This window comes from Ovis aries, chromosome 18 (assembly GCF_016772045.2).
Source record: "Ovis aries strain OAR_USU_Benz2616 breed Rambouillet chromosome 18, ARS-UI_Ramb_v3.0, whole genome shotgun sequence".
NCBI classification, from domain to species: Eukaryota; Metazoa; Chordata; class Mammalia; order Artiodactyla; family Bovidae; genus Ovis; species Ovis aries.
The window spans coordinates 28,392,754-28,407,238 of NC_056071.1; the positions used below are offsets into that span (position 1 = coordinate 28,392,754).

A 14,485-nucleotide genomic window follows, 5' to 3' on the forward strand; every position below is an offset into this window, starting at 1 on the left:
GACCTGCATATAGGTTTCTCAAGAGGCAGGTCAGTGGTCTGGTATTCCCATCTCTTTCAGAATTTTCCACAGTTTATTGTGATCCACACAGTCAAAGGCTTTGACATAGTCAATAAAGCCGAAATAGATGTTTTTCTGGAACTCTCTTGTTTTTTCCATGATCCAACAGATGTTAATAATTTGATCTCTGGTTCCTTTGACTTTTCTAAATCCAGCTTGAACATCTGGAAGTTCATGGTTCACGTACTGTTGAAGCCTGGCTTGAAGAATTTTGAGCCACCAGGGAAACCCATAGAATGGAATACTTAAAAATAAAACAAAAACAAAAAACTCCAATCAAAAGAAATCGTGAGAGAGGAGAAAAGGATCAAGGGATGGATGGGATCAAAGAACAAATAGGAAAGAACCAAGTGGTAGTTTTATAGACAATTTTGTCTGACTAGATAAAAAGTATAACTCAACTATATGCTGTCTGAAGAGACTTGCTTTAAATATAAGGACATATGTGGGTTGAAAGAGAAACAATGCCAAAATATATACCATGCAAACATTGATCAGAAGAAATCTGCAGTGGCTATATTAATATAAGACGAAGTAGCTTTGGAAGAATGGTTCTCAGAGGTAAAGAGGGACATTTCTTAATGATAGAGGGGTTAAGTCATCCAGATGACATAACAACATAACTATGTGCATACACGATAGAGTTTCATAATACACAAAGCAAAACCAGATTTAAAAGGATAAATGAATAATCCACAATAATAATTGAGATTTCAACCCTCAGTATTTGTCAGCAATAGAACAAACAGATAGAAAATTAACAGGGATATAGATGAGTTAAACAACATACCAATCAAGTTGACATTATTAACATTTCTAGAAGATTTATTCTACCCAACAAACTGAAGAATGCCCATTCATTAAACTATGCATGGAACAGTCACCAACATAGGCCAGTTTTTTATCTACCACATCTACTTTGTACAAACAGGGTGTTTCAGGCAGCAAAGAGCCCCAGGTGATGAGAGAAAGTTCTTTCTTTGGAAAAGAATCCTAACTGATCAATTAGAAAACCAGTGTTTTCCCATGGCTCATGTATTCAATAATAATTAATTCAGGCAAAGTACATCAGTAGAGAGTGATGGGGAACATCGCAGTGGATGATCAGGTGGCCCCCTGAATCCAGCGAATGAAATTCAGCGTCAGTATAAGTAGTACTACCCGACATCACGTGCCTCTTGAAGCTGTGCAATGGGAAGTACACAGCACCACCTATGGGGTGTTTTTGCCAATTAGCATCTAATCTGAAGGGCATCAACGCTTGTGATCTAACAGGAAGTGTGGGGGTTACAGGGACAAGCTACACAACAGCTCAGGACGGCTGACCTAGTTTCTGCAGCATGTCTATGACAGAGGCTCTCCATTTGAGCCTGTGCCAGAATCACCAGGAGGCGTGGGCCCCACACCCTGTTGTTTAGAATCCATAGGTCTGGGTGGGTTCTGAAACTAAGTTCCCAGGTGATGTGACTGGTCCTGGACCGCACTGGTCTATGGTACAGGACAAAAGGTGGGGGCTCTGTTTTGAATTAAAAGACTCTTAAGAGACACCACCAAATGCAGCACATGGGCCTGGTTTAGATCTTGATTCAAACGAATTGCCTGGAAAAACACATTGTTGGTATTAGATGATAGGAAAGAATTCTTTGACTAGTGTAAATAAAGGTGATAAAGTTGCTGTGATGAAGAAACTGTTTTATATTTTATAAATATTGAGCTATTTAGGGGGTAAAATGCTGTGATATCAGAGATTTGCCTTCAAATACTTCCTACTGATTGATGAAAAACCATTGGATGATTATTAAATCTGGATGATCACTCTATGAAGGTCCACTATACTCTTCTCTCTATTTATGTTTGTCTGGAAAGTCCCAGAACACAAATTTTAAGCGCTTGCCTAGGGCGGACATTTCTGATTCAGTAAGCCTGGGCCTCAGTTTCTTCAGTGGTAAATGAGGCAGGGGAAGGGCATTTGGATCAGATCAACCATCTATGCAGAGGGGGTTGTCTCCCTGAGGGAGGGGGCAAAATCTATTGGGGGGGGCGCTTTTTTAATTCAAAAAATTCTTTTTTTGGCCATGCAGCATGTGAGGTCTTAGTTCCTCAACCAAAGATTGAACCTGCGCCCCCTGCAGTGGAAGCGTGGAGTCTTAACCACTGGGCCCCCAGGGAAACCCCTATGGGGCGTTTTTATGGCTCTACCACCCTCCCCAATCTGAGTGCCCAAGTGGAGGGGCGTGTGACTCCCTCGGGCGAGGCTGAGGAGGCGAATTAACCGTTGCTACTTAGCAGCTGAGGCTCCTGCCAGCTTGGTTCTCAAGGAATCTTAAACACTAGGGTCTCCGGGAAAGCTGGCCTTGGGGGAAGCTTGGGTCAGGGGCCTCTGGCATCTACGAAGAATCTAAACCTGAGTGAATCAGGGACCCACTGAGTCCTAGGGGCCTGGGACACCCCTGCTGTTCACTATTCTCTAAATATTTGTAACCTTTCTATTAAGTGAGGGCTTCCCTTGTGGCTCAGCTGGTAAAGAATCCGCCTGCAATGCAAGAGATCCCAGTTTGATTCCTGGGTTGGGAAGATCCCCCGGAGAAGGGAAAGGCTACCCACTGTAGTATTCTGGCCTGGAGAATTCCCGTGGACAGAGGAGCCCAGCAGGCTACAATCCATAGTGTCGCAGAGAGTCAGACACAACTGAAGTGACTTGGGACATTCTGTTAAGTGAAGGGCCTGAGTGCCTGGGGAGGGCAAGGAAGGGGGTGCTAAGCACGGCCCAGGTTCACCACAGCCTCTCAGAGCAGTTCACTCCAGACCCCCTCCTCTGCACCCAGACCTCCTCTCCCCAACTCAAGCATTGATCCGAGTCAGATAGAACAGAGGCTCCCACAATGAGGGAACCCTGGAAACACGGGGTTCAAAGGAGTGGAGACAGAAAAGGCCTTCTCCACTTGAGCTGAGGGAGGCCATCTAATCTGACCAGTCCAGGGCTCCAGGTCCCACTGTCCTAGGAGGCTGGAGACCACTCCTCCTGGCCTCAGGTGCAGGGGGGCACTGAGGTCCAGGTGACAGCTCCGGAACCAGGGCCAAGTCAACCCGGAGGAAGCCTCTCTGAGATGCCAGGAGCCATGGAGGGCCTTGCAGGCTGTTGGGTACAGCTAGGGCACAAAGGTGTCCTCAGGTAACCAAATGCCAGCATGGTGCTTATGCGACAGGGTCAGTCAGGAAGGGGCCTTAAATGGACCAGGAGGCATCAGTGCTCCAGAAAGGTGCCAGCTGCCCCAAGAGGCACTTTTGAGCTCCTACTGGGCCCTAGGGTCTCTAGGAGGCACTGCAGCACTTGCTCTGGCTTGGCCCAAGCCCCACCCTGTGGCAGCCTGTACCCCCATTCCCCACCAAGACTCGGACATGAGTGTTCACGTGTCAGTGCCCTGAACCACCCTCAGGGCACTCAACCCTTCCCTGAAGGGAAAACCATGGAGGGCCATCGGCTGGCTGAGGGGGATGAGGGGTATGTTCCTTGAGCTTCCTGGGCCTCAGTTTTCAGACCCGACAAATGAGTCAGCGGCCATTGCCCTGCTGTGCTGATGTGTGCATGTGCCGGGGAGGGTTGCTGTTGAGGATGGTGGGTGACTCTGGCAGGGAAGGTGGAGGTCTGTGAGGGTGCCTAGCCTGACCCCCGTGGCTGCTTCCCTCTTTCTCCCAAACCTTCAGGATCTTTTCCAGCTGCTTCTGTGTGTCGACCACGATGATGTTGGCGCGGCAGTCATAGGCGATATACTGGCAGGCCTCAGGGGAGCTGGTCGTGTAGATGCCGGTGATGATGCCACTGTCAGAGACCCAGGAGGATATGTGTCTGGGCGGGTACAACAGCCCACCCCCTCAGCCCCGACCCCTGCCCAACACACCCACAGCCCCTGGCCCCAGAGAGCTCCCATGGCCAGCCAGGCAGCTCAACACAGCTGCCCTGGGCAGAAGGGGACAACAGCGGGTCTGGAGAGGGCCCCAGGGAAGAGATGGGATGTTGGGGAGGGGTTGGGGGCCCCTAAAAAGAGATAACGACCCTCTCTTCACTCTCTGCCCCCCTCCAACCCACTGGAGACTGCCCCTCCCTCAGCCACTCACCCTGCGAAGACTGCGCCCACTGCTGAGAAGAACCACTCCGGGGAGTTGAAGGCGAGGATGGCCACGCTGTGGGCCCGCTCCAGGCCGAGCTCCAGGCCAAAGGTAGACAGGCCGCGTCAACCAGCAGGAAAGGGGCCTCTCATTCTCACCAAACCCCTCTTCCAGACAGCAGGGGACTCTGCCGGCCCACCTCAGGGACCACCTCCCAGGGTCAGAGTGTGCCCTGGGGGACCAGCCACTCAATAGCCCTTGCTAACCCTCCCAGGCCTTCCTAGGGAGCCCACCCCTCAGCCCAGTGCACCAGGCTTCCCAGCCTCCCTTGAGCGGGACGACAAATGAGAAGCTCGTGCCACATCCTGCCATATAGTAAGGGTCCAGTGAAGGTAAACTCTTAGCCCCAGGCCAGAATGGACCATTAGCTCAATGAACGGGATGGTTTTACAGTGATCCTGTCTAAGGGCTTGCCCAGTGGGGTACCGGAAGGAAGTCTGTGAAGGCCAGAACTGAGGGCAGGGCTGGGGAGCGGAGAGGTCAGGCCTTGGGCGGCTTCCTCACCTTCAGGAAGCCCTTGGCAGCTTTGCGGGCCAGCAGATAGTACTGGGTGTAGGAGATGTGTTCCCACGTGCCCTGCCGCTTGAAGCCCATAGCACTGAGGTCCCCATACTTTTCCAGGGTCGCGGAGAACATCTGATGAACAGTGCGGGGAGTCTGCGAGCAGATGGGGTCTATGCGTAGGCGGACGCGCCCGTCGGCCCGAGTCGTCCATAGCGCCTCCTCTGCAGGGAGACCACAGCTTGCATCGTGCCAGCCAGGGCTTGTCCCCAGGGGACCCCTGCTCCTTCCCTGGGCAGAGTGCCCAGGCCTCTGGTTCCCACAATGCCTTGAGCACTGAGCCACGAGGGCTGGCACACTCGCGAAGAGGCTGCCTAGAGGGGGACGCCTGACGGCCTTGAAGGATGGGCAAGGCTCTAGGGAGGCAGCAGTGAAGAGGGAGGGCAGAAGGAGGCCTTGGGGATCCTAGACATTTTTCTGCTAAGGTCCATCATGCCAGCTGGAATTTGCCCCCTGAGGCTGGGCAGTCAGCAGTGGATGTGGGGGTTGCCCCAGAAGAGCAGGACTCTCAGATCCTCTGGGGTTTCTACCCTTCCTCTGTCTCCTGAGAAGCGGCTGGGGACAGACCCAAATGGCAGAATACCAAAACATCAAAAACAGCAACACTTCCAGGGGGCTAGAGGAGACTGGAAACCAGCAGGCTCTGATCACTAGCCTGGAAAATTTCCCAGTCCCATGAAATCATCTAACCATCTCTTTGCTCATCCCTGCCAGGACCAGGCCCCATGCGAAACCCTCAAGTGGGGATCTAATCTCATCTGCACAACATGGGTCTGGTAGCCCCCTTTTACAGATGGGGCAGCTGCGGCTCAGCGAGGCTCAGTTATTTTCCCCATGTCACACAGTGGGAAAGGCATGCCTGACACTCTCCCAGGCACCATCTACCCGTTAAGTTTACTGAGTGCAATAGATGAAACAGAGCTTTACCATCTAGTCCATGAGATGTGGGGTGAGCTATTTGACCTCTGAGTCTGTTTTCTCAGGGGAAAGCTGAGGATTTAGTTCTCAGGGATGTTATGAGGGTCAAAAGAATGAAAGAGCTTCGGCATGTAGCTGGTGCCTAATAAATGCACACCTTGTTCTTCCTCCCTTTTCCCAGATCATTTGTAAAGGGAATGGGTGGTCTAGACACTTGTCCATGGGGCTGCCTTCTGGGGCCAGAGCAGTCATTCTACGTAGGTGAGTCATGGGTGAGGGAGTGAGGACCACAGGGGCTACTGCGCCACCTGCTGGCCAACCCGCTGTGAGATGGAGAGGCCCCACTTCCTTGGACATCCATCTTGAGGCAAGACCAACAGTGAGCTGTATGACAGACGCTTCTGAGGCAGCCAGCAGATGGACCCTGTCTCTTCCTTCAATACTCTAGGGTTTCATGTGAACCCTGAAGTTGGCAGAAAGAGGTGGAGGCCCTGGGGCTGGGACATTAGAGCCCCTCCTTCCTCCTGTGGAGGCCAAGGATCAGGGAAAAGGGGGCGTGCATGCTTAGTTGCTCCATCGCGTCTGAAACATTAGAAGTACATAATGTAAAAATGGATAGGTCTTCCTTAAGTCTAGGTAATCACTGTTGTCATTCGGTGTGTGTCCGCGTATACAGGGGCTTCCTAGCTGACGCTAGTGGTAAAGAACCCACCTCCCAATGCAGGAGACCTAAAAGACATGGGTTCGATCCCGGGGTGGGGAAGATCCCCCTGGAGAAGAGAATGGCAACCCACTCCAGTATTCTTGCCTGGAGAATCCCATGGACAGAGGAGCCTGGCAGCTGCAGTCCATGGGGTCGCACAGAGTTGGACACGACTGAAGTGACTTAGCACGCACGCACGCGCTGTGTATACAAATATATGCACAAGGAATTCGTTTTAATTTTGTGGCTGTTGTCTTTTTAACCAAAGGGGGGAAAGAAGAATCATGCTACTATTGTATTAATCAAGAGTGCTGCTGCTGCTGCTAAGTCGCTTCAGTCGTGTCTGACTCTGTGCAACCCCATGGGGGCAGGTAGGTAATGTATCAACATCAATAATAAATAATGTGTAATACTAAACAATAAATAAATGAATTGCCCCAGGATTTGCAAGTGAAACTCAGAAGCAGTCTTGCTTTTCACAAAGAAATAGGCTCCCTCTCATTTTCTTTGAGACACGTGGCTCCTGTAGTCCGCCTTTTGTTTCTCTGTTTTTGACAAAGACAGAGAATAGTGCAATATTTCGCTAAGGGACGCTGTAATACAAGGACAGGGACCATTGTCCCGACCCCAGACTCAGGGCCAGGGAGGTAACAGGGAGTAGCAGAGACTGGCAGGGGGATACAAGCCTCTAAAGGGGGCAGCTGCTCCTTGGCTCTAGGATCTGGTGCCCAGGAGGAATGGAAACCAAGAGCTACCTGAAATCTGGGTGTTTAAGTACGATCACTTGATTTTTTTAATGTTGCTCACACTTTCAAAAAATGTTATATGGACCCAATCAAACATTATCATTATCCAAATCACCCATCTTTAGCTTTTGTGACATTAATATCTATCTCTCAGGACTTCCCTGGTGGTCTAGTGGTTAAGAATCTGCTTTGCAATGCAGGGGATATGGGATCAATCATTGGTCAGGGAACTAAGATCCCATGTACTGCAGAGCAACTAATCTGGCGAGCCACAGCTAGGGAGTCCGTCTATCACAATGAAATATCCCAAGGGCTGCAACTAAGACCCAGTGCAGCCAAATAAATTAATATTAAATTTTAAAAATCTAGTAAAACAAAAGATTTTAACTTAAAAAAAATCTCTCTTTCTCTCCCTCATTGTGTGTGTGTGGCTGCATATTATGCCATTGGCCATATCAATTTCATAACATAATGTACATATCATAACAGCCTCCCCACTGAAAGATACTCAAATGATTTCCAGCTTTCAGCCCTGTTCTAGGCTTTCCTAAGGATGGATTTCTATAAGTGGGTTTACTGCATCTGAAGAAAAATCACTTAAATTTTGGTGGCTATTCTGGATAGAGTTCCTTTATCTGGTTTCTTTTCTCCCACAGACTACATGTTTCTGTCTTTTTGCTGCACTGGGTTTTTTTTGTTTTGTTTTGTTTTTTTAGCTCAGATGGTAAAGAATCTGCCTGCAAAGCAGGAGACCTTGGTTGGATCCCTGGGTTGGAAAGATCCCCTGGAGGAGGAATTGGCAACCCACTCCAGTATTCTTGCCTGAAAATCCCATGGACAGAGGAGCCTGGCGGGCTGCAGTCCACGCGGGGTCCAAAGAGTCAGACACTGAAGCAACTAACACACACACACCTCTCTTTTTACCCATGGTGCCTGTGATTCAGGAATAAGTTGTCTCTCCTCCTTCTTAGAAGAATGAAAGAAGGAAGAGACAAGGGAAGGAAAGGCAGCTGGTCTGTGAGGTCAGTCTCCTCTTAGCCTGGTTGCTTTGTGACAGGGATGAGAGCCCTGGCCCCTGGTGGAACCACGCCCTTCAGGAAGTGTGACCGGGCAGCGTGGCTCCGGCCTGGCCCTCTCTCTACGTTCACCACACAGGCTCAGCTGTCGGAACCCCCAGACCACCAGAAGGGGAGACTTCGGTGGGAAGGGGTCTACCCTGCCCCGGCCTCCCAGATCATTGTCCTTCCCATGAAGGAGTTAAAATGATCACAGCTCCTGTTTACTGAGCACCCTCCTGTGCCAGGTGGGCTGTGTGCCATCTGGTTGTGTGACCTCACACTGAACCACCTTCCATATTGTGCCATCACTCACTCTATGATGCTCAGAAAGGCTAAGCCACAGCTGGCAGAGCAGGGATCCCCACCCACGATCTGACTCCCAAACCCACGCTGGGGTTGCAGTAGGGTTCCAGGCTGACCCCAGCACCCACACCTCCCCTGGGAAAGGACCGTCCTGTCGCCTCCCCAAGTCCTGTGCTCAAGCTCAGGCTCAGTGACCTTCAGCAGTCATGATCTCTGGCCACTTCCACTTCCCTACATTCCAGAGTTTCCCAGAACCACCCTTCTTAACCCATATCTGACCTGCTCAAAGCCTCCCATATCTCCCCTTGACCACAGGGTGACGCCCTTACTGTGGTCTCTAAGGAAGGCCCTCCCCAGAAGGGCTTGCCAGCCTTTGCTACCTTGACATGGCCAGCCTGAGCTGCTCCCAGAGCTCTGCATTCCTGCCACCCTGTGCCTTTGCCCAGGCTGCAACTCTGCCTTGAACACCCTTCTTCCATCACATCGCCCTCTCCCGCCCTTCAGGCCCCAAGGGCAACCCCCTCACTGAGGACTTCAGTGCCCAAGCCTCACTGCGGGCCGAGTCCTGGTCGGATCTGCCTCTCCCATCAGGCTAGCGGCTCTCCAAGGCAGGTCTGACTCCTCCCTGGGTCCTGACCACAGAAGCCTGGCTCTGAACAGAGGTCAGGGGGCCTTCAGGGAAGCAGGAGTCAGCCTCTGTCCCATCCCGATCCCAGAGGACTGGACCGAATGGCTGTGTATCCAGGGCACCCAGGCCTGCCCCTCCCTCCCCGCCTCCCTTCTCCCCAGGTGGCCTGAGGGTGGTGCAGGACACATTGCTGCCCAGGTATGGAGAGAGGTGGGCCCCCAGGGCAGGTGCCTGCTCCAGCAGCCCATGCCAGGCTGAACCTCTGTCCTGAGCGCCCCTAGGTAGGGCTGGCAAGACAGCCCTGCTCAGTGTCCTCCTGAGTCCACCATAGCTCTGCGGCCTTGAGCTTAGGAGCGGATGGGAAGGAAGGTAGATGAGTCCCCCTGCCTGAGGTGTCTCGTCCGTCCTCCCTTCTCACATTCTGTCTTCTCATACCCATGCATCCCCATCTCTGGGCCTTTGCTCACACCATTTCCTCTCCCAATCTCATCTCTGTCAGAGGAGAAATCTCTGGACAGCATGTTGGAAGATCCAGTCTTAGCTGTCAGTGAGGTGGGCAGAGCAGTCAGAAGGGTCCCTTGCCTATGAAGCACTGACTCTTAGACATCGGCCCCGCTCCCCTGGCCACAGCGATGAGACCAGAACCCCACACACCTGCATGGGGGCCATGAGGTCACTGTGCAGGGCCCTGTAGGAATGCTCCTTGTGGGTCCCTCCTGCAGAGATCATGGGGTGGAAGGAGTCGGAGCACGGTTTAGGGAGCAAAGAGAAGCGGGTGGCTTCAGCCAGGCAGAGAGGCTAGGTTTGAGCAGTGGTGGTTGCCGCTGGAGCAGGGAACCATGGAGTCTATTTCTTGCCACGCCCACCCCCACATAGCCACTTGCTAAGCTTCCTTTCTTCCTTGCCTGTCCTCACGGTAACCTTCATCCACTAAAGCCTACCTTCCTATGTACCTGGGTTTCTCCTGAAATCAAAGAACATGAAGTAGCAAAGATTTGTAATAAATAGGCAGACAAGAGTTGGCCCTTGTACTGTGGCGAGAGCACTGTGTCATGCGAAAATGTCAATCGATATAATAGGGGACTGGCTAAATTCGGTAGAGCATAGCCATAGCATGGATTCATAAGCAGTCATCAAAACAAAGTATTTAAAACATATTTAATAATGCAAGGAGATATTCACAATATAACTTCAAGTTAAAAAGAGGAGCAAAGAAAAGTGCATATAAAAATACATATATAAAAATGAAAAGATTTGCATCAAAGTAATATTGTTAAAAAGCTTAGCACATTTTGGCTGCCCAAGAAATAGCTCTCTGGCCTTTCTGACTAGGCTCTGAACTTCTGATGCAAGTGTTGGACTTGCAATAAATGTTTGCCAAAAGAATAAATAAAACTACACAGACATTGCCCAGCAGGGATATCGACTGAGACCTCAGGGTTGAGAGGAAGGGGAGGGCATCCTTGAGAAGTAGAGGCAGGGCATTCCTACACACAGTACACAGAAGGAGAAGGAACGGAGTCTCAGAGTGGGCAAGAATGGCAACGTCACAGCACGTTAGGGGCAGAACTGGGACAAGGCATCAGCTCAGAAGCTAGGGGGCTGGTTAGTGAATGAGGTTTAGGCTTTGGGGGTCCATGGTCTGTTCCCTTGGGGAAGAGGAGAGCGGTGCCTGGGTCCCCCGACACTGCCACAAAGTGACCTGCTCAGAAGTGAGCAGGAGGGAGGGGTCATGAAGGGGCTCAGGGCTGCTGCGGTACCTCTCAGCCTGCCTCCCAGGAGTGAGTTCTTGGAGGATAGCAGAGATGTAAGAAACCAGAATGGGCTGCCAGGCCCTTATAGTTGTCCCCATCTCCTTGCCTTGAAACTCAACGGCGGCATAGGTCTGCCCTGTGCCCAGCCAAGCTCACTGCTGTCATCATAGCCAAAACATGGCCAGGATCCAGTCAAGGTCCCTGTCACCCAGTTAGGCACCCAAGAGCCACAACAGACCTAATTCTAGAAGGCAACCAACAGCAGACCAACAGCCTCAAGCACACATCCAGAGAGTGTCCGCTGAGTCTTGGGGTGGGCTTTCCCAAGGCCCAGATTGCACTTTGTACTGCCTTCCTCGTTCCCCCGCCTCCCCCTCCCTCCCTCCCTCTCATGTTGCTCCAGCTCCTCTTGGCCTGACCGGTCCTGCATCTTATCAATCGCCCTTTATACTGTGGGTTACTGAGCAGGCAGGGAGCTGTGTTTTCTGGGACTCTGGAACAAAGGCTTCTAAACAGCAAAGAAAGTCATCTTAATTCACAGGGAAAGGTCGAAACAGGAGAGCAAGAGTGGAGAGGAGAAACCCAGAGTGTTTTCTGAAACCTGTGGGAAAGGCCTTAGAACGAAGCGGATTAAGCAGAAGGAGGGAAACTCTGATCCTGGATCAATCCATGTTGTTCCCCAGCCAGGACAGACCTCTCTTCAGGGTACCGGATCCCACAGCCTCTGCTGCAAAGGCCCATCTGGTGACCAGCACCAGGAGGATGCCCCTTCACACAGGGACCCTCTGCTAAGAGTCTTTGGAACCCATTTAGCCCTGCCAGACACGCCGGGGATGTATAAGGCAAAGAGGCCATGGTGGCTTCAGGACCTGACAAGAGATTAAAGTCAAGGCCTGCCTGGGCCACAGCAGTGCATCCAGCCCCAGGCACACCTATAATTAGCAGAACTGGACATTTTCATTAAGGTAAGTTTTCCACAAGTATCCCCAGAGGCTCTGCTTTTTTAGACTGATAAGGTTAAGATTACCACGTGTTCCCATTTCCTCTGACCTCTGCGAAGTCCTTCTTACCTTCCCCTACACTCGCTTCAGGCTGAAATGATAGCCAGTCTTCTACCTCACACTGTCTCCAGGAGCCCTGCCTGCCCCAACCACAGGGTCTGAGCTCCCTGAGCTCTTTCCAGCAGAAACACCGTGTCTGCCCTTTAAACGTGTGGGAGGGTAGGAGCGTGGGACACAGGGAGGCCTGGAAACCAAGCCGGGCTGAGTTCCCAGCCTCCTGACCTCCAGCTCAAAGCTCCCCTGTGGATGTGACAGTCTCCTAGGGAGAGTGGGTGTGGGGAATAGGCCTGACCAGCACTTCTACCAGCCCCATCCTCAGCAGCTGCTCCCCCTGGACACCCTCCCCTCCCTGTGGTCTTGACATTGCATTGCTCCAGCTGGGGTTCCTGCTCAACTTAGAAAGGGCTAGGAAAAAATGTATGTCTAGGTTCAGCACAAGGCTGCCTTTGTATGGAGGTCAGATCCTCGCAGCTCTGCAGCCTGACACAGTGGGGCTGTTCCCGGGAGAACAGCCATCTGGGCTGCTCAGAGCCCAGCCGGCGGAGCACAGCTCAAGGACCTCCCAGCCCCTTGGGAACTTGAGGAGACTCAGGTGAACACTGAATCCTGCAGGCAAGGTTCCAAGAGCTCCCCAGAGAGGCTGCAGCTCCGCAGTTAGGAGACAAGGGCTGGCCAGGGTGTGCAGGAGGGGAGCAGACCTCACCTAAACAGTCCCAAAGAGGGCTGTGCCAGTTCTGACTTTAAGACCAGATGTGACTCTGAGAAAAATCACGGAACCTCTCTGAGCTCAGTTTCCTACCAAGTGCGACCGACAGAAGTGCCTACCCTACTGCTGCCAGGAAGAGAAGATGAGAGAACGCAAGCCAGTCCCTTAACACGGAGCCTGTGCCAAGTGGCCTCAGTCGTGCCCAACTCTGTGACCCTGTGCACTGTAGTCTGTCGGGCTCCTCTGTCCATGGGACTCTCCAGGCAGGAATGCTGGAGTGGGTTGCCATTCCAGTCTCCAGGGGGTCTTCCCAACCCAGGGCTTGAACCTGCTTCTCTTAGTCTCCTGCACTGGCAGGTGAGTTCTTTACCACTAGCACCACCCAGGAAGCCAGGCACTGAGCCTAGCAAAAGCTGCTTTTATTAACAGCGGGCAGATGTGTGGGTATTTAACCCATCTCATAATCCCCTGAAAGCTTCTTCCTAACAGGCTTTGGTGCAGATAGTTGCTTTTTCTCAGTTTTATGGAAATGGCAGTTTGAGGCCCCTCCCCATGTGTGGCTGCTCCAGTATCCTCTTCCACACAGAGGCTGGCCTCTTGGAGTCTCTGGGGAATTGTGAAACTAACACCCAGGGCCAGACTGGCACCCAGTGGGCACTCAAGCCGTGGTGAATCTGGATCTTAGTTCAGCTGCATTCCAGAGCCTCCCCCTCCATACTTCAAAACCCTGGAGGCTGCATGAGATGGAGTTGAGCAGAGCATGACCCATGGGCCAGGTCTGTGGGAGTCAATGAGGCCAGCTTGGCACTGTTCTTGGACCCTGTGCCTGGGGTCCCTTGGGCAACTGTGCTGAGAAGCTGCCTCAGTCCCTCCCAGATTGTCCCTGTCTCCTAATCCCCAGCTCTAGATGCTAAACTCCAAAGGGCAGACCACTCAGCTCAGGCCTAGGCCTAAGGGGAGTTTAAAAGTCTGAGACCAGCTAGAAATTGTCCTCATCCAGGAAGTCCACCCTGATCACCCAGTTCCTAAATAGCACGCCTTCCTTCTTCAGCCTCAGTGTGTCCTTCACCCAGAGCCTGTCTGCCCTCAGACTAGGAGTTCTTGGAGGGCAGGAAAGAAACCTGTCCATCTCAGTGTCCCCAGCAGCCTAGCCCTGAACAAAGGATGGGGAGTCCAGATGTACCCCCAGCCTGGCTGTCCCCACAGCTTTTGGAAGTCCTGGCAAATCTGAATGGACTTGCTGCCTCCCCTACTCCTACTCCTTCCCCATCCCTCCGTTAAAGCTGGTAACTTGCCCCCACCTCACTCTGGCCTGGCCCCTGGCTGCCAGCCCTCGCTGATGGGACCCTCTCTGGGATTCCCTACCCACCTGTTTGAAATCTGCTTAGTCTCTTTGCCCTACTGCTGCAGGGCTGCCAGGTACTAATTCAGGTTAAGCGATTACAGCCAGCGGGGTTGGAGATTACTCGTTCCTCCTTGGAAACACTCTGGGCACCGAGTGCTCTGAGGACACTGAGCTTGCACCACTTTAGCTCCCTTCCTGCCCTTCAAGTTGCAAAACACCAAAGCCATCACCCACAGCCAAGACTTCTGAGCTCCAGGGCTTTTCTGTGCACATTCCCCAGGTGCTAATGGCTGCTGTGTGAGCACTGTGGAGACAGAATTATCTAGTCAGGAAAGCAAGCCTGAGCAAGCCAATGGGACCTGCCAGAGGTGAGACACAGCAAGTCAGCCAGCCGCCCTGGATCCCAGGACGAGATGCTGGAGTTGCCTGGGCCCAGCTGGCCCCTATCCTGGGCTCTCTTGGTGCCTTTCTAATG

General features: G+C 52.2%; 1 protein-coding gene across 3 annotated transcripts in view; it reads right to left on the reverse strand.

Annotated features, from left to right (window-relative positions):
• The window catches only part of ACSBG1 (acyl-CoA synthetase bubblegum family member 1), a 67,027-nt gene that overhangs the window by 23,621 nt on the left and 28,921 nt on the right, over window positions 1-14,485 (reverse strand). For all 3 annotated transcript variants that reach the window (XM_012098628.4, XM_060401693.1, XM_060401692.1), the window contains 3 exons: window positions 4,732-4,952; window positions 4,177-4,265; window positions 3,760-3,880 (listed from right to left, as the gene is read on the reverse strand). In XM_012098628.4, coding sequence (XP_011954018.3) covers window positions 3,760-3,880; window positions 4,177-4,265; window positions 4,732-4,952 — 431 coding nt within the window. The remainder of the gene's footprint in view (window positions 1-3,759; window positions 3,881-4,176; window positions 4,266-4,731; window positions 4,953-14,485) is intronic.